At 37.8% G+C, this 18,731-nt stretch overlaps 1 protein-coding gene across 1 annotated transcript in view; it reads left to right on the forward strand.

Annotated features, from left to right (window-relative positions):
• LOC145664013 (uncharacterized) overlaps nt 1-11,833 on the forward strand; it is a 29,698-nt gene extending 17,865 nt beyond the window's left edge. The window contains exon 2 of the mRNA XM_081730301.1: nt 11,093-11,833. Within this exon, the coding sequence (XP_081586427.1) occupies nt 11,149-11,625 (477 nt within the window). The 5' untranslated portion in view covers nt 11,093-11,148 and the 3' untranslated portion in view covers nt 11,626-11,833. The remainder of the gene's footprint in view (nt 1-11,092) is intronic.
• Nucleotides 11,834-18,731: the final 6,898 nt, after the last annotated feature.

The raw sequence follows: 18,731 nt of genomic DNA on the forward strand, positions 1-18,731 counted from the left end.
CACACAAAGAAGTCTATCAGCATTTTATTTTAATCCACGAACGGAAGCGTTACACTGTCAGATTTATTTTCTTAAAGTATAAGTGTATCCTTTTCAAGAACCATGGTTCGAAACCCTCCAAGCATGATTAAATCCGAATTCATTCATAGCTAAGCGGTTAGCATACACATCTTTGGTTTGAAAGACCTGAGTTCGATTCCTGGAGAAACATTTCTTAGGATTTTTCTAAAACTTGTTTCAATTTCTAGTTCGAAAATTTTAAAAGTTTAGTTCGATAAAAAGTTTGATTTGAGAAGTGTTACACTGTCAGATTTATTTTCTTAAAGTATATGTGTATCCTTTTCAAGGACCATGGTTCGAAACCCACCAAGCATGATTAAAACCGAATTCATTCATAGCTAATCGGTTAGGATACACGTCTTTGGTTTGAAAGACCTGAGTTCGATTCCTGGAGAAACATTTCTTAGGATTTTTCTAAAACTTGGTTTAAATTTCTAGTTCGAAAATTTTAAAAGTTTAGTTCGAAAAAAAAAGTTTGATTTGAAAATTTTTAGATGTGATTTACATCTTTAGTTCGAAACTTTTGTTTTTAAAAAATGTTTTACTTCGACAAAATTTTGTTTCAATTTTTTTAGTTCGAAATTTTTTTGAAATTTTTTAGTTCGAAAATTTTTTGGGTTCGAAAATTTTAGTTCGAAAGTTTTTAGTTTAAAATATTTTTCGAAAAATTTGTGTTTAAATTTTTTAGTTCGATTTTTTTTTTGAAATTTTTGTTTCAAAATTTTTAGTTCGAAAATTTTTTGTTTCAATTTTTTTAGTTCGAAAATTTTTTGTTTGAAAATTTTTGTTTAAAATTTTTTAGTTCGAAAAAATTTTAGTTTAAAATTTCTTGCACTCTGCGGAACCGTTTCGAAAAGAATCGGAACAGTTTAGGTAAGAAAAATCTGGCAACACTGTTTCCATTAATGAAGCGCTTACTGAGCAATAAATCGCTTAAACTCACAACAATGTGTTATAAGAAATCTACAAGCGACACCCCTCTTTCACCATTGTTACTTCCAGAGACATAGGCTACTAATTCAAGGACAGGATCTCCATCAAGGTAAGAATCATCTTATCTGCCAAAGAGAACGATAATATTTAATGTAAACTTCAGTACAATATCATGATACCAAAAAAAAAAGGGTTATTTAAGGAGGAGGTTGAACCCTTCATGGGAACTTTACGCATAATCATAAAAAGGGAACTAAATTCTAAGATCCCGGTCTAGGATGGATCGCCGTCATATCGCTCTGTATTTCCCTCATGAACTGGGGGGGGGGGGGCTAAGATCATGTGACTTCTATCCTCCAATCAAAATTGAGGTACCAAAACATTCATCTTACCTGTAAAAGGAAACAAATGAGTGAGGGGTTTTCCCATGTAATCTTTCACCGTGTGATGGGTCTAAAATCATGTGACCTCTATCAACCAATCAGAATCGAGATACCAAAGTATACATCAGAAAGGACACCCTAATTTCAAAAATCCTAGGACCTAAAATCACGTGATCTCTATCATCCAATCAGAATCAAGGTACCAAAGCACTCATCTTACCCGTAAAAGGAAACGAATTAGTAATGGATTTCCCCGCAAGGGTAAAACATGACGTCATACCATGTGACCTGTTCAGCGTGTAGCGGGTCTAAGATCATGTAACCTCTATCAGCCAATCAGAATCGAGGTACCAAAGTACTCATCAAAGAGGATACCCAAATTTCAAAACCCAGGGTCTAAGATCATGTGACCGCTATCAACCAATCAAATTCAAGGTACCAAACCACTCATCTTACCCATAAAAGGGAACGAATTTTAAAAAATCCCTGAGCCTAAGATCACGTGACCTCTGTCAGCCAATCATAAACACTCATCTTACCCGTAAAAGGGAACGAATTTCAAATATCGCAGGGTCTAAGATCACGTGACAGCTGTCAACCAATCAGAATCACACATCTTACCCGTAAAAGGGAACAAATTTCAAAAATCCATGTCATAAAAGAGAATGAGGGATTTCCCCGCGGGGTGACTCATGACGTCATACCACGTGACCTGAAAATTTGAATTTCCCGCGTGGGCGGGGCCTAACGTCACGTGACCTCTCTCAGCCAATCAGAATCGAGGAATTTTTGCTGACTCAGTTCGCCATACGTCGACCACTACTACTATAGAAAGGCCGCAGATGCAGCAGAACTCCAGAGTTAGAGGGAGTACGTCCTGTGGGAGAGTATAGCAGCACGACGGAGTATGGTCGCCGGAAACGGAAGAAACACGACAAGGAGGTGGATAACGTGGTGAACAGGGAGAGACACTGCAAGTGTGAAGATAACGGCGTAATCAGCAAAACGTGCACGAACTATTAAACAAAATGAGAGCTCAGAGCGTGTGATTAAAGTTTTCAGAGAAATAATTTTATTAAAATTAATATATTTTTTTTCTCTCAGGTCTCATTGAGAGACCATGCGCGCGCGTGTGCATCTGTAAATTCTCAATATTATGTGCATTGAAGTGGTGCATTAAAAGGATATCACTGGAAATTTGAACTTCTATCTTGTTTGCAGTATTGGCCGAGAGGTATGTGTTACCCTTTAGTCCTTTTGTTTCTTTTTCAGGCCAGAAGCTGGGTTTGTAGATGAATTATGAAGGCGAAATGCGTATTTTGGGTATCTTTCTCATGCAGGATGGGTGTTAAAACCACAGAGTGCTTGAAAATTAGAGTTTCATGCTAACAATAATCTTGTTTTATTTTTTTCAAAATTTTCATTTAATTGAACTTAAGACTCTACCGACTGAACTCATTTAGTAAATTAACTTTGTGACAGGAGGTTGCATTAGTTTAACGTAATTTTCAGATTTTAGATAAAGTCTCCTCCCACATTTCCATTCTATCAGATTAATTATTTTGTTAATTTTATTCAAATTATGCAATCTTCCTTCCTCCCGCTCACAAAATATAAATTTGATAGCGTCATGGGTGAACACATTAAAAGAACCATGGGAGAATAAAATAAATACCACGATTACTAAGGAAAAGATGTTCAAAATGAAATTATTCCACTTCTTAGTGAGTAAATTGAAAGTAAAATACTGTTGAGAGCTGCAATATATTATAGTATAATACTAAACTGTACACCAGATATTTCTGGTACAGAGCAAATGACAACAATCGTTTTGTACAAATTGTATACATACAGTAATGAAGAATGCCTTGTAAAAATTTGCGAACACTTTCTTGGTTTTGTACCAGTAACAGATACCATTGGTCTAGGACTGACAGAAGTAATGATTAAACAGCTAAAGGAAATAAACTTCCTATCGAAGATAAGAAGGGCCAAAGATATGACAATGGTTCCAATATGAAAAGCAAACATTTAGGTATTCAGAAGAGAATATTAGAAATATATTCCCAAGCCTTTTATGTTCCTTTACTAAACTTTGTCGTTAACGACGCAACCAGAACACCTCAGTCCACCGTTTCATTTTTTGTATAGTTAAAAAAGTTTATGACTTCTTTTCTGCGTCAGTTCAACGTTGGGCCATACTAAAGGAACATATTAGCAGCCTCACTTTAAAACTATTCAGCACCACATGGTGGAAGAGCTGAATTGATGCTCTAACTCCACTTAGATATCAAATAGGAGAAGTTCATGATGCCTTACTTCGAATAAATAACGACAATAGAACAGATCAAATGGTCGCCTGCGATTCTCTATGTATAGCAAACCAGCTGCGTGGCTTTACTTTCTTTGCTCACTCGTTATCTGGTATGACTTTTGACTCCACATAAACATAATAAGCAAAAGTCTTCAAACCATTGATTCTCATGTTTCGGATGCAGTCGGTTTTCTTCAAAATACATTTAAAAACTTTGAGAGGAGCAGAAATTATGCAAAGTTTCAACCTTACTTAGTTGATGCGATGGAGTTGGCATCAGCATTAGATATGGATGTTCCACGGATAGGTAATACAGTGCAAGCTCGAATCAAAAGAAGACACAGCTTCAGTACGAGGCAGAGGATGAAGCTATTGCCGATTCACAAATAAGATACAAGATCGATTTTCATTACAAACTTCTAGATGTGGTTGTGTTAGCTTTAAGAGAAAGGTTTGGGGAACTTAAACATCACAGCGAGTATTTCGATTTTATTTACGATATAAGTAATCTTAAAGATATAACACCTGAACTTTTGTCTGAAAAGTGCCTGCATTTTAATACGCGGAGAATCGAAAGATATTAACCCCAGTGATTTGAAAGACGAACTGAAATTATTATAGGCTACAATTAAGCCCAAAAGTTCAACAAAAGAGACTAAAATTAATTAAGGAATGTGACTGCCTCCAATGTTAGTGTTGCACTTATGATTTTGTATACCTCACCAGTAACAGTGGCAAGTAGAGAAAGAAGTTTTTCGAAACTTACTCTAAGGTTATTAAAAACTGTCTACGTTCTTCCATATCTGAAACACGCTTAGGTGGTCTAGTGATCATATCAATGGAACACGAATTGGCTGAAACATTGGACTACGCGAATGTGATAAAGGAATTTGCTCACATCAAAGCAAGAAAAGTTTTTTTTTTAAAATTAAAGTATGTAAAATTTGTGTTTTTCTATTGTGTTTTAGTACACTATAAGGCATAGGCTAATCACTTACTTTTGCCGTAATATCTGATTCACTATATTATCTTCATGCTCCACATTATTGGAAACACCTTTTGATATAAACTAAGCTTAAAAATTAAAATTCTTAGTCGGACTAAAGCATATATATTTTTAAATTTTCTGTATGCCCTGCTGTATATCACGTACAGCGAAATCGATCATACTGAATATTGTGTCATGTATGGAGTCATTTAAATATTACGTAAGCATTCGAGAGAGGTAGTTCAATATTTTGTTTACTTTTCCTTTCCATACATGTTTTTAAATACGGTATCTTACTTTTTCTTAATACCTGAACGTTCTCTATCAAATAAAGTTTGCGGATTAAAGAGGCGGCATTTGAAAGCACCGCCCAGGGCGGCAAAACTGCTAGCGCCGGCCCTGGCTGATTTACACCAACTTTTTTTTTTTAATAACTGGTTTAAACCACAAAAATAAAAAGAATGAAAAATGCGAATCGTGTGAACTTCATGGTAACGTTTTCAGATATCAAACCACCTGCAATAGTTTTATTTCCCTTTCACCTTTTAATCAAGGTGTCCCATGTTCAATTCTCGGTCGAACCACAATCCTTTTTTCATGCGTAACCCAAGTAGCGGATCGGATGTCAGTTTAAGCGAAAGTCTTCTCCTTGATAACCTCGGTATTTCGTAAGGATGTTAAGCCTAAATATACGAAACAAACCAAATTGTATATTTCTACATGCCTAAATACGTGTTGTTTTATAAAGAAGCCAATATTGCTTAAATATATTGATAGAAATTGGCAAAATTTATCGATTGCCTACGTAGCTTCCAACATTAGCTTGGATTGGACTTTCAATGATATCTACGTACCGGTACTAAATTTGTAATTTAATACCTCAGTTTTAGCGTACTGATTATGGTACGTTGACCTTTAAATTTTACATGCAAAGCAATAACAGGATTTTCCCGTTATTGTCTTACATTTCAAGTAATGACGGGATTTTCCCAATGGCTAAAGCGGGAGATTCTCAACTTAAGAAATTTACTGACCGCACTTCTTTAAGCTTATGGGAGTTCTTCCGGCATTACCCCGCTGTTGCATAATAACATCAAGGCGAAACAAACTTAGGCTATTTCTGTGAATATGTAATATAAATACATAAAGCAAAAAATCCAAGTCAAAAAAGCCTGGTTTAAACATCCCCAAAAAACGGGTTTTTGGCATATTCAAAAACAACCACGGTTCTTGCCAACTCTGCTTACTTTTGTATATAGGAGGTTAAAAAATTCTTATTATATACATTGGTTAATCCTGTGGAATTCATAATGTAAATATGTTGAAGAAAAATTGTTTGAAATATTTTTTTCGAAATTCATAGTTTATTTTCGATGTTTTATATTATTATCAGCATCAACCACTAATTAAATGATTTTTTGTGTTATAGAGAAGCGATACAAAGTCTGTTTTATCAATTTAAAGCAGTATTTTGAAAAAAGCCCAAAATTTCCGAAGCAAAAAAGCAAAGCAGAAAAAACCGAGTTTTTTTCCAAAAAAGCCGGTTTTTTTCCGAGCCCTTGCATCTCTAGTTAAATCACGCTCGCCTTCTCACAAGAGGCAGAATGTCCGGCAACAGAGGGTCTGCAGCGTTGCCACAGCGAAGTCGGAGAGAGCCCCTCTCCCATACTGGTGATGCGTTAGTCTTCTGCGTAGGCGAATTCTGTAACAACGTCGCACAAAGGGAATCAGCTGGCAGTGAGATTTTTTTCCGCGAAAGAGCTCGGAACTTTCTGATTAAATATATAATTTATTATTTGCGATATTACAGCATTACACTAACTTCTGTTTTAGAGATATAACATATTTTATCTAAATCGTTTTAATATGCCTGCAGCTTTGTTAGATTCGGAAATCGCATGGGATCACAATATCGGTATTTGTATGGAGATGAAAGGAGTAAACATGACCAAACTTGCTCATTGCAATCAGTAATAATCACATGTTGAACTGTGTGAATGGCGATTTTAAGAGGCCAGTCGTTTCTGAAATATATCATGTGAAACTGGTTAGTTTATGAAAATAGCTAAAAAGTACACAGTTTTGAGTACATTTTTACTCATAACTTTTTCCTAGTTACACGTAAAGCTCTCAAATATACACCAATTTGTAATAAATACTTTAACGATTAAAACAAGGTATAATGTATAGAATAGTTGACAGCCATTTTAGCATAACAAGGCTTTAAACACAGGGGTCTATAACGCTGAAATCTAGAGTAATATGGTACATTCGCCAGCAGAACTTTCTTAATTCTCTCAGTAGTGTCGTGGCAGTGATTGAAGATTGGCGTTTCTATTCCAGCTTCCGCCGAGTGTGGGAGCAGTGATAAAGTTTTTGAATGTACAGGGCATAGCACTGATTGAAATTTATATACAGGGGTTGGCAAATGGCTGGCAAACTGATAACACTATACCGTCAAGAGATGTCCCTATGTAGCGCGAGAGATTACACTGGCAAAATTTCATGGATAGTTGTTGACGACCGGAACACACTCTCGCGTTTTATTGATTGGGTTGTAAAATAGGTAGTTCTAGGTCAAGCTTCACCTTTTCTTGCGATCACTATGCCACCAATTGATACATTACGTTTAATGAAAATATCAGTAGTGAGGCTATTTGATCCCATCACGAGTATAAGATTCATTAATTGAAGTAATGCTTAATTAACGCTGCCTAAGCATGTATAATCTGAACACGTTTGTAATTAATTTTGGAGTAAGACGATAAGAAGAGTGAAAATTACAAGAAACTATTGTATTGTCATCGGGTTGACACATCTATAGAAAATTTCAGTGTTGTATTTAGAATGGAAGTACGTGAAATTAAAGTTACAAGGTTTTGAATCAAATAAACAATAGAAAATTAACCTAATAAAAGTATTGTAATAATAATAATAACTCAATAATACAAGAAATCATTCAGAGATGTTCTGTGCACTATTCATAGTCATTATGTGTTGGCATACTCATTTTAAAACTCTGCAAGAATATGTAGTGTGGTGAAAATACAAAGTCACTAATGTTATAAGATTATTTTAAACATTACGCGTCGATTTGACGTAAAATGCAATATGTTTATATTCGTTGTAGGTCTACATGGAACGAAGGAACTCCCATGTGGTTCGGAGTCGGCTGACATATTTCAAAGATGAACATTGGGTAGGCGCAATACTATGGAGTGGGTTGAAGGTGGAAGATGGGAACTACGAGGCGCATCCAGAAAGCAAGTTTCCCACGCGTCCCATAGCTAGGAAACCGTATGTTGCGCGAAGCGACTGCGTGTACGTGAGAGAGTAAGGTCCTAGCATGGCACATGCATGCACTAGCGGAACTTTCCTAATTCTCTCAGTAGTGTCATGGCAGTGATTGAAGATTGGCGTTCCTATTCCAGCTCCCGCTGTGTGTGAAATGCGAGCAGTGATAAAGTTTTTTGAATGTACAGGGCATAGCACCAACCGAAATCCATCGTCAGCTGTGCCAGGTCCATGGGCCTAACGGCATGAGCGAGCAGTTCCTGCAGATTTTCCGCTCCTTATTCCACACCACTGTCACGGAGTGCCTGTTGATCAAGAAGTTTTGTGTTGAAGCAACTGACCCTAGAGCACAAAGCAAGGCGCACAGGGTCAGCATTAACATTTTTGCAACGATACAGCTGACGATGAATTTCAATCGGTGCTATGCCCTGTACATTCAAAAACTTTATCATTGCTCCCATTTCACACTCGGCGGAAGCTGGAATAGAAACGCCAATCTTCAATCACTGCCACGACACTACTGAGAGAATTAAGAAAGTTCTGCTGGCGAATGTACCATATTAGGACTCTCACGTACACGCAGTCGCTTAGCGCAACATACGGTTTCCTAGCTAGGGACGCGTGGGAAACTTACTTTCTGGATGCGACTCGTATATAGGATATCATTTTATAGGAACACTAATAATTACAATGGACTTTTGGAGCAATGTCGGCTAACAATAGCTGCATTTTAATAACAGATTTGGTTTTGTGATAAGTACAAGTACAGAAAACACATGATTCAATGCTTCAAAGATGGGCATGGTAACTGTTATTGTACCGGGTGATCCACTATTATGTCCCTAGTATATTTATTTATTTATTTATTTGCTTTTTTCTCACAAACGATGTAATATAAATCACTCTACCGTTATATTATGCTCTATTCTATGACATTACGTGCCATTATGTAATTGTTACGTGATTGTTGTTTTTTTGCAGGTCTAATCAGTAATTAAGTGAAGATGGCGCAGAGGTTGAACATTGCTGACCATGCTCGGATTGCAATGAGGATGGAAGTATGGCAGTCACCTCTAATGGTGCAAAGATGGTGGAGACGAGAGAAGGGGAGACACGCGACTCTGGACGTGAAAACAGTAAAGAGACTGCATGCGAATTAGTTGCGTACGGGCTCGATTACTCACCAAAAAGGGGCTGGGCCCCCAAAGAGATTTATCACTGAAGAAGCTAAAGCCAACACTGCTGCGGTGTTTATGCAAGGTCCCACGAAGTTCCTGAGTCAATACCATAGGAAATCTGGTTTATCGTATGGTTCTGTTCAATGGCTAATGAAAGAGATTGACTGGAGACCATGGAAACCACAGTTTGTCCCTAAACTGTCACCGGAAGACTGTGATGTTAGGATAGAGTTTGCTGAATCCACATGACATGAATGGATGGAAGAAGAACCAGATATCCTGAGTAACAATCTGTGGTCAGACGAAGCAGCGTTCCATGTGGTTGGGTTCATAAATCACCATTACTGCCATAATTGTAACAACAATCCTGGAACTATAATTGAAGAAATGCAGTCACGTCCTTCGCTGACTTGTGTAGTATGGTATTCGTGATGAAACTCTTATATGTCCTTACATTCTTCGTGAAACAATGAACACGAAAAGTTTCACCTTTCGTTCCGGAAAGTTTCTTCGTGAAACACACCACGATTCAGGAGCTGTATACGTCCATTCCACGTCGGATCCAAGCTGTTTTGGGAGCAAAAGGAGGCCCCACACCATACTAGGTATGGTTTTCACACTTTTGCAAACGCTTTAGATTGTTTGTCCACCCCTCTATATACATATTCACATTTTATACTTTAAGCTTTTGTAACAATTTATTCCACTGTTGGTCTATGTTAAGTCCTGAGTTATAGTTAATCAGTTTATTACCATCTATTTCAATAGATCGTGCCTCCTTCCATTTTCTGAGTATGCTTCTATCTTCATGGCCTAAAATTTTTGCTTCTTTCCAATTTAGTGCATCTCCCGTGTTCTTATGTGTTTGTATATAAGTATATGTACATAAGATTGTACAGTTATGCTGTATCTCAGTGGTTGATGAAGCCAAAGATTTAGTTGGTGAAACATGTTTAATTTTTAATGAAAAAATATAGTTTTGCTCAGCAAATAATTAGTGTGTATTTAAGTTTACGTAAATTGAAGTGCTGCTCCTTAACCTTGATACAAGCTTTAGACCCTACAAGTACGTACTAAACAGTTGTTTGTCAATTTATCCAACTTTCGCGAAGTTATGCAACTGTAACAGCTTTGGAAAAGCTACTAGAGATCTTCAGTATTCTTGATATGTGTTTACGAACTGTCATGTGAAGTTCATCCCACAAGAGCTTGATGGGTGACAAATCCTGAGACTGTGGTAGCTATTCCACTTTGTAATGGTATGAGCCTCTTATTTGTTTTGATAATAATCAGCAGAGTCATTTTAGTTTTGCTGGGGGGAGTGGGAGATACTCCCGATGTAAATAGATTTCACGTTTTTCATTTGTATATTATTATCCTATTTATCTAACTCTGGGGCGGGGCAATTGACCCCTGCCCTCTTCAAATGACGTCCTTGAATAAAGCAAGCTAAGTATTTCGTAGTTATCGCAGTATTTCGTATCTACCTAAAACATACTGTAGTATTCTAACTAGAATTTTGAAATCAACTACTTTCGTACCAGCAGCGCTATTTAATCTTTTTGCTTTTGGAGGGAGGAGGTTCTCCACTGACATAAGAGTCTCAAGTTTTTTTTTTATTAGTATACAATTGATTAAAATATGCGTAATAATCCAACTCAGGGATAGGCAATCCACCCACGTGACCACCTGAAACGACGCCCCTGTTTTGTATTTAAAATATGCACAGTACGCTTTGCTTGCATCATTGACGAGATCCTACATCCCTTGAACTCTCCTCTTTGACCCCAATTTCTGAGGTTATGTTTGCTTCGTATAGGTGCCACTATTGATATAGGATAACACTATAAGTACACAGTCCGTGTCGAACAGAGACTCAAAATACTCGCTGCTGAAAATTGCTGAATTTTTCTCTACAATTTACAATTTCTTTCTTTAACAGGCACATGCTGGTTTGGTAGATCTTTCCCGTCCAGCCAATTTCATCTTCCTACAGTGATGTCGTTTGAACTAGCTGATAGTCCATTTGGTGATGAGGGAAACGAAGGTGGAGAAGAAGAAGGTGCAGAAGGTGAAGAAGAAGAGGAATCAGGAATAGTTAAGAAAGAGGTAGCCACTCTTAGCCTTAAGTACCGTCGTGGACATTACTCTGTGGCAATGAAAAACAAAATGAAAACATTCGTAAAGGGCTCTGACGTACCTATAGAAGAAGAGGAAGATGACGAACCTATTAGGATGCGATTCTTCAAAACAGGACGCACTGAAGATTCAATGGCAGATTTGTCTGATTTTGAGATTGAATTTAACATGAATCCTCCACCTGTACCCATTCCCGAAAAGCGTATTGAATTCTCAAACACTTGCACTCAATACTATGAGTCAGACACTGTACACACGCCAATTGAATATTACGACCCTAACAAACTTGTGACAGCAGGTGCCAACGCGAAAAAGGGCAAGAAAGGTAAAAAGTAGTAGTAAATAAATTGTATTCAAGCTTTGTTTATGTGAATAGAATTACCTAATAAATTATGCATAGCAAGACCTCAAACTACATAAGTTTCCTCTAGTTCACTGATATGTTTAATTAGGAATTCACCGAAAACTCAACACCCATTGTGTCAAATTTTGTCTGTAAAAATTACACTACTGTGAATCATAATGCAATAAACGCTTAAATGTATTTTGCGTATTGTAATCATCTGTACCAATAAATAATACATTAAAATGTTTCTGTAAGGAAGGCTAGCATTACGAAATGTTAAAAATTGATAAATTATTTTTGTAGTCCTCTTCCTTTTGTCACACACTAGTCTTTGTGTCGATAGAAAGTGTATTAATGAAATATCTCGTTCCAACGAAAACCTAGCAGATGTCACAGTTTTGTTTAACGAGGATGCGCTTCAGATGTGCAGTCCGCCTGATCCTGGTCTCCCAAGAAGTAACATCTGCATCAGAAAGATCCAAACCAACCAATAACTCATGTATAAAATAACACAATACAATCTTTAGCTACTCATTGATCAATACGACGCTATAATTTCATCTGGACGAAGAGCAGCAGACGAAATGCCCAAAATAGAAAAAAGTCAAAATGCTTAAGAATTATCATTTTCATCATGCATTTAGCACAACAACGACATTTAACTTCAATGCAAAACATAAACACAGAACTCTATAACAGCACTCACATTAAGTCCAATATTTCGACAACAGTTCTTGCTTCCTTTCCACCGAACCATTGAAAGATTTGAAGTTCATAAAATTTCGCGTTCCCGTAGAATTTCCCCACAGTTCTTGCTTCCTTTCCACCGAACCATTGAAAGATTTGAAGTTCATAAAATTTCGCGTTCCCGTAGAATTTCCCCGGAGATATAAGATAGCACAAAATCTTAGCGTGATTAAAAATTGCTTTTCTAGGCGTCTGGAAATTTGCAGACAGGGTTCTTGACGTCTTTCGGAGCTGGTAGTACGAAACAGTGCCTGTAGATTGTCGGGTTGACATATCAGAAGCTGCTGAGGCGTTATGAAAAGGGGGGTGAAGATTTTCTAGTTCACATTGTCACCGGGAATGAAATTTGGATGAATCATTTTCAACAAGAGACGAAACATGCAACAAAAAATGGCAATATATTTCTTCGTTTAACCAAAGAAATTTCGCAACCAGTCCTCTGCATGGAAAGTCCTGTTGACTTTATTCTGAGATAAGAATGGCCCTATTCTTGAACACTACATCCCCCACGTACCACAGTGAGCAATATCACCTACACCGACTTTCACAAGAACCTTTCGAAGCCAATAATACGCACAAGACAAAGGATATTGCCGTGCGCAGTTGTTTTGCTTGAACATGATAACGCCTGTCCTCATTCTGCTCGTGCAACCATGAAAACCATCGACGACTACACTTCAAGTGCCTCCCACATCCACCATACTCGGCAGATTTCTATATTTTTGGTTCATTAAAGGACTACCTTGGATGGCATAAGTTCAAGTCTGATGAATAAGTCCAATCGGCAGTGTGTGTGGGGCTACAATGTTAACCAAAAGAATTTTTTTCCTTACGCGATATCGAAGCACTTTTTGATAGAGCAAGCACATTGAACTGGGAGGGGATTATGTAGAAAAATAATGTACAAACAAACATTCTCTCTGCAGTAAAATAGTGGGAAAATTGTGGTTTTATTTTATTGTTATTCGTGTATATAAAGGTAACCAAGAAAGTTCTGTCGCTGAATGCGGATGGAGATAAGGCGAAGGTCAGTTGTTGGTGTGGGTATATCCAACATACTACCTGGTTGTGGCAGTTCAGTTACGCCGTGAACTTGCGTAAGGACAGAGTGAGATGGGACCTCCACAGAGCATCATAAGGGTGTGTATGCTGTATGAGTTCAAACTGTGGTCAAAAGTATCTGCAGCGAGGCGGAACATATGCTACGCTTTTGGTGAGGGTGTTGTGACTACGCGGACAATGCAGCGGTGGTTTTACAAGTTTAAGGACGATGACGAAACACTCGAAGACGCACCACGTGCCGGAAGACCAATACAGGTACAAAATAAAGATCTTCAGGCAGCAATTGAGGCGAACAGTGGTCCAGACATGTGAGGAACTGGGACTACAATTCAGTGTGAGTTGAGAAACCAATTCAACAACGCCTCCATCAACTTGGGAAGCACTACAAGTTGGGTCGATGGGTCCCACATGATTTGACTCCGGGCCAGAAGGCAACGCGAGCAGACACATGTGTTTCTTTGCTGTCTCGTATGAGGAAGGAACCATTTCTGAACAGGGTGTTGACATGTGATGAGAAGTGGGTTCTGTGCGAAGCTCCATGGCGCCGTCATCATTAGTTAACATCCCATGAACCGGTTCCAAAGCAGCCGAAACTAGCACTGCATCAAAAGAAGGTCCTTCTGTATGTTAGGTGGACTGCCCGCGGCATCGTGCATCGGGAACTGCTATTAGCTGGTCAGAGAATCAATGTAACTGTATACTGTCAGCAGTTGAGCCGTGATCAAGAAAAACTCAAAACACTGGCTCAAAACACTTCTGAATCGTAAAGGGGTCCCCCTGTTACAGGACAACGCTAAGCCCCGCGTAGCTAGGATGACCCGAGACACCATTCTACGCCCTGGATGGGAAACACTATTGCATCTGTCATACTCCCCCGGACATTGCACCGTCCGATTATCACCCGTTCCATTCCTTGGACAATTAACGTCGAGGACGCCAGTTCAAATTCCTAATCTTCTTCTTGTTCACCTCAACCATAGATTAGTGGGCAACAAGGAAATTTTAAAATTTTTCTCTCCATTGGGAGACCTGTTTTATACTTTGGTAAGGTCTCTTCTTCGTAACTACATCTAGATATTCTACCCTTGGTCTTCCTCTTCCTGGTTTTCCTTCTGTCTTTTCCTCTATCAACACGGTGATCCAATCGGAGTGCCGAATAAGGTGGTCAAGCATGCTGTTTCTTCTTTTTCCTATTATCTTCATGATCTGTCTTCCTTCATTAGCTTTTTTTAGTACCTCTTTAGTCTTTTTCCTTTCGGTTCATGATATGCGCAGCATTCTGTGCCAACACCACATTCCAAATGCTTCCAGCTTGGATATTTAAGCTTTTCTCAATGTCTACGTCTCTGATCTGTAAAGTGCCACGCTCCATACCAGGGTCTTAATAAATAATTTAGGAATGTCCAGCGATGCATTTCTTGATGTGTCCCTAGTAGAGTTGCAAAATGCACCTGATACCTTCTTTGCTTCACAGCCCACCAAGTTCTACCGCGATGGAATCCATGGCCTTCCAGTACCTTGGCAGAAGGTCGTAAATGGTTATGGAAAGTATTTTTGATCTCTTGATCGTCTTAGGTGACATATCGATGTTCGAAGGTGGTGAGTGAAAAAGTGACAGAGCTTTCTTTGGTTACCTTTATATAGAGACATGAAATTTTGTGTTTTCAACTTTTAACTTAAAATAATTAAATACATACTTAATCGGTTTTATATGTTTCAACTATAATTTAAAAAATGAAATAATGCTTCCTCAAGATGCTCATATGAGACATCCGAGCTATTTGCGAGACCCGCAGTTCAAAAAATTTCTATGTGAAAAATACAGGAGAAAGAACGCAAAATATTGTCCACAATAACGCGTGGGGGCATTTATTAGTCTTATATACACTGATCAATCATTGCATTAATAACAACTGGCATGCAATAGGCTTGTCCTGGATAGGCTGAGTGGCTCACCGCTACCTTGCACAGTAGAACGCATTAGACGTCTGTTATGGACAAAGAAGGTAATATGAATGACTTCTACTGAGGGTAAATTGTGGTATCACAGAGAGCTGGTGCAAGTATATCTGTAACAGCCGCACTTAAAGGACATTCAAGAATTACAGTTTTAAGAGTGAACTAACAGTGGTTGAATAACAGTTAGAAATCCGGCAAACGATCACACTTGGGTCAGCCATATACGGTACGTGCAAGAGGTGGGCGACGAGTAGCACGTATGGTATCTCAGCACAGCGCATGAAAGCTGAACTATTGACACACCAGTAGTAGAACGATATATCAATTTTATCAATGATCCTGTGACATGCCTTCAATCGGCTGGGGTATCATAGGCATAAACCGACGCAATTACCTATGACAACACAGCGGCATCTAAAATTTCGACTGGGGTGGGCATTATTTAACTATGGAGAAAGGAAGAATGTTTGAGAGTCTCGCTTTTTGATGAAGTATACCAATGCGTAAGTTCGAATCTGGCGCAAACAGTATGAGCCCATGTCTCCAAATTGCATCATCAGAGTTCAACAGTCTGTTGGCAGTAGTGTCACTGTCTGGGAAGCAATCTTCTGGCATTCCTTAGGCTCCATTAGTCATCATTCATCAAACTTTGAAAGGCGAAAGGTATTGCAATCTGTTGACTTATCATCTGCACCCATATCTCCAGCCCGAGCTTCCTGATAATATTTCAGCATGATGACAGGACGTATCATCGGGCCGTGATGATTGCAAAATCGTTGGAGGAACATGAAATGAGATCTCAACTTTACCCCCAAACTTGCCAAACTAGCCTCAGTAAACATACAGACGTGCTGGAATGTAATCCAACATATTGCCTCACTTCCCGTAAATGTGCGTCAATTTAGAAACTACTAGAGCAGACATGGCTTGGACTGAAACTTCAGGATGTTCAACACCTTGTAGAATGTTTCCAACCGTTTGAGCGCTGTGATTGCCCAGAAAGATGAACCAACATGCTAATAGGTAAGTGTTCCTAATACAATAATCATTCAGTGTGTAAAACAAATCCTGACTCAGTCAGTGTATAAAAGAATGCCCAACTGACTGATCAGTGCAACGGTCCATCCGCTTAAGCTAGAAACTTGAAATTTGGGCAGTATATAGAATTTGTGACGAAAGGTACCACTGAAGAAGGATTTTCGAAAATTCGATGATGAAAGGGGAAAATAGGTTTGGCAATTATTATACAATATTATAATGTCCATGTTCCAAAAATAGTGAAGATTAGTCATGTAAGTCGGTATTTATACTTTATTTTAGATAATCAAAGATGTGTTTCACCTCAATGCAAGAAAAACGAGCGGAAATGTTTTCTTAAGATACCAATACAAGACATTCGAATTTCTTCCAAGACGAATTCGGGGTTCAGAATTCTTGAGTCCAGACGAATTCTATATGAAAGATGCAGAAGGAAGAACGCCTACAGTAATACCTAGGGAGCATTTGGTAGTATTTTATATAATTAAATAGAGCTTACAAAATGTCAAATACACTGGGATTGGCCAATCTATGGGAAACGGACATAAATATCGAAGCACACTCGACAAAAAGCTGCCTATCTGAGGCTAATATGATGTAGGACGACGTTTGACATTGTTAGACTAGCTATACACTATAGGATAGATCCTAGGAAATCTGTTACGATTTATCTTTTGAAAAATGTTACGACATATCTCGTAGGAAATCCTAAACTTTTGTGCCATACACGTGAAGAGTTTTCTTGTCTGACTGAATGACGTTGCGCATCCACTGATATTGATACCAGGCACTATATTAACTAGCATGCCTGTAAAAAAGCATAAAATATCAGAAGATAAATTAGCAAAACATACCTCATCAGTAACTACCTGATTTTGTCTAGTATATTTTCTCTTTCACAAACATACGATCACCAAAGATGATTAAAAGCACATTTCATATCCTCCGAAGAGGTGCCAGGTCTCTCACAACGCACACTCGGCCAGCAATGTTCTCCAGAATTTGTTTTCAAGTTCTCTCGCCTGATGTCGCTGAAATCGAAATCTTACGAGATTTCCTAGGATCTATTCTATAGTGTATGGCAGACCTTACATTTATTTTTGTCACAAGGAAGAAGAAAGATGTGTCGGGCATATTTTGAGGTGTCTTTAATTAAATATATAGTACGTGAACAAATTATGAATTTAAAAGAAATAAGTAACAAACTGTATTTAGTAATAAGTGAACCAAATATAACGAAACAAAACTTAAAGCCTTATGGACAAAATTGATTCATAGACATGCACATTTAGTTTGTCGGAACTGTTCAATTTAAAGCATGGCAGAAGTATATAAATTCTTGAACAGAATTATAGAGTAGGCCCTAAATTTCTTTTCTAATTTATCAAACTACAAAAGCAAACAGGAAAATAAAAATAATAGTTTTCTACATACCAAGAGTCCAGAAAATATTATACGGTGTATTATGTCATTCGTATTCTTGTAAAGTCAAAAATATCCATTTCAAACAACTTACATAGTACCACAATTATCCCTAGGTTATTCCAAATTTGGTTGAATTCCGTATTTACAAAGAATATTCTTACACTGTACTAATTGACTACTATCCAAACAAATTATACACTATTATACCATACTGATGTTATCAGTTTTAGCTCTCGTTCATAACATGACTGTAACTGCCTGTCCTCAAGTTATAACAAAATGTAGTGAAAAGAGCCATGTTGAAGCATTTTACCTGTTGAATGTAACTAAGACTGGTAGATGATCTATTCTCCAGATACGATATTCTTCCTCTAGAGGTCAGTGCCTATCAGTCCGTAGTAAAACAGCAGGTGTTTCATCCTTCATCGACCATCTTACCATCTTTAAGGATGTTTGATTGTTAAGTAAGAAGATTGTTAAGTAACGTCAGAACTAAAGAGTATTCATTTTATGTGAAATAAATAACAAATAAAAATAAATATTGCAAGAGCATAGAGAAATACTTGAATCTTCTTGGAATAAATAAATAAATAAAAATCCTGTATAATTTTCAGGGTAATCTTGTACTATTCTTCTTCGTGGTAGATAACATGCTTTAACATTTCTCTCCAAAACTAACCACAAGGGCTCGATAATAGTGAGATCTGGAGATTAAGGAAAATATGGCAGGTGTGTAACTTCCTGTTGATGCTCAGAAAACCAGTCCTGCACGATGTGAGTTGTGTGAACAAGGTCATTGTTATCCAGGGGTAAAAGTGGATCTGAAAAGGTAGAGGGATTCATGACGTCACGCCATCTCGTGTGC

Source organism: Thermobia domestica, chromosome 11 (assembly GCF_964235325.1).
Source record: "Thermobia domestica chromosome 11, izTheDome1.hap1.1, whole genome shotgun sequence".
Lineage (NCBI taxonomy): Eukaryota > Metazoa > Arthropoda > Insecta > Zygentoma > Lepismatidae > Thermobia > Thermobia domestica.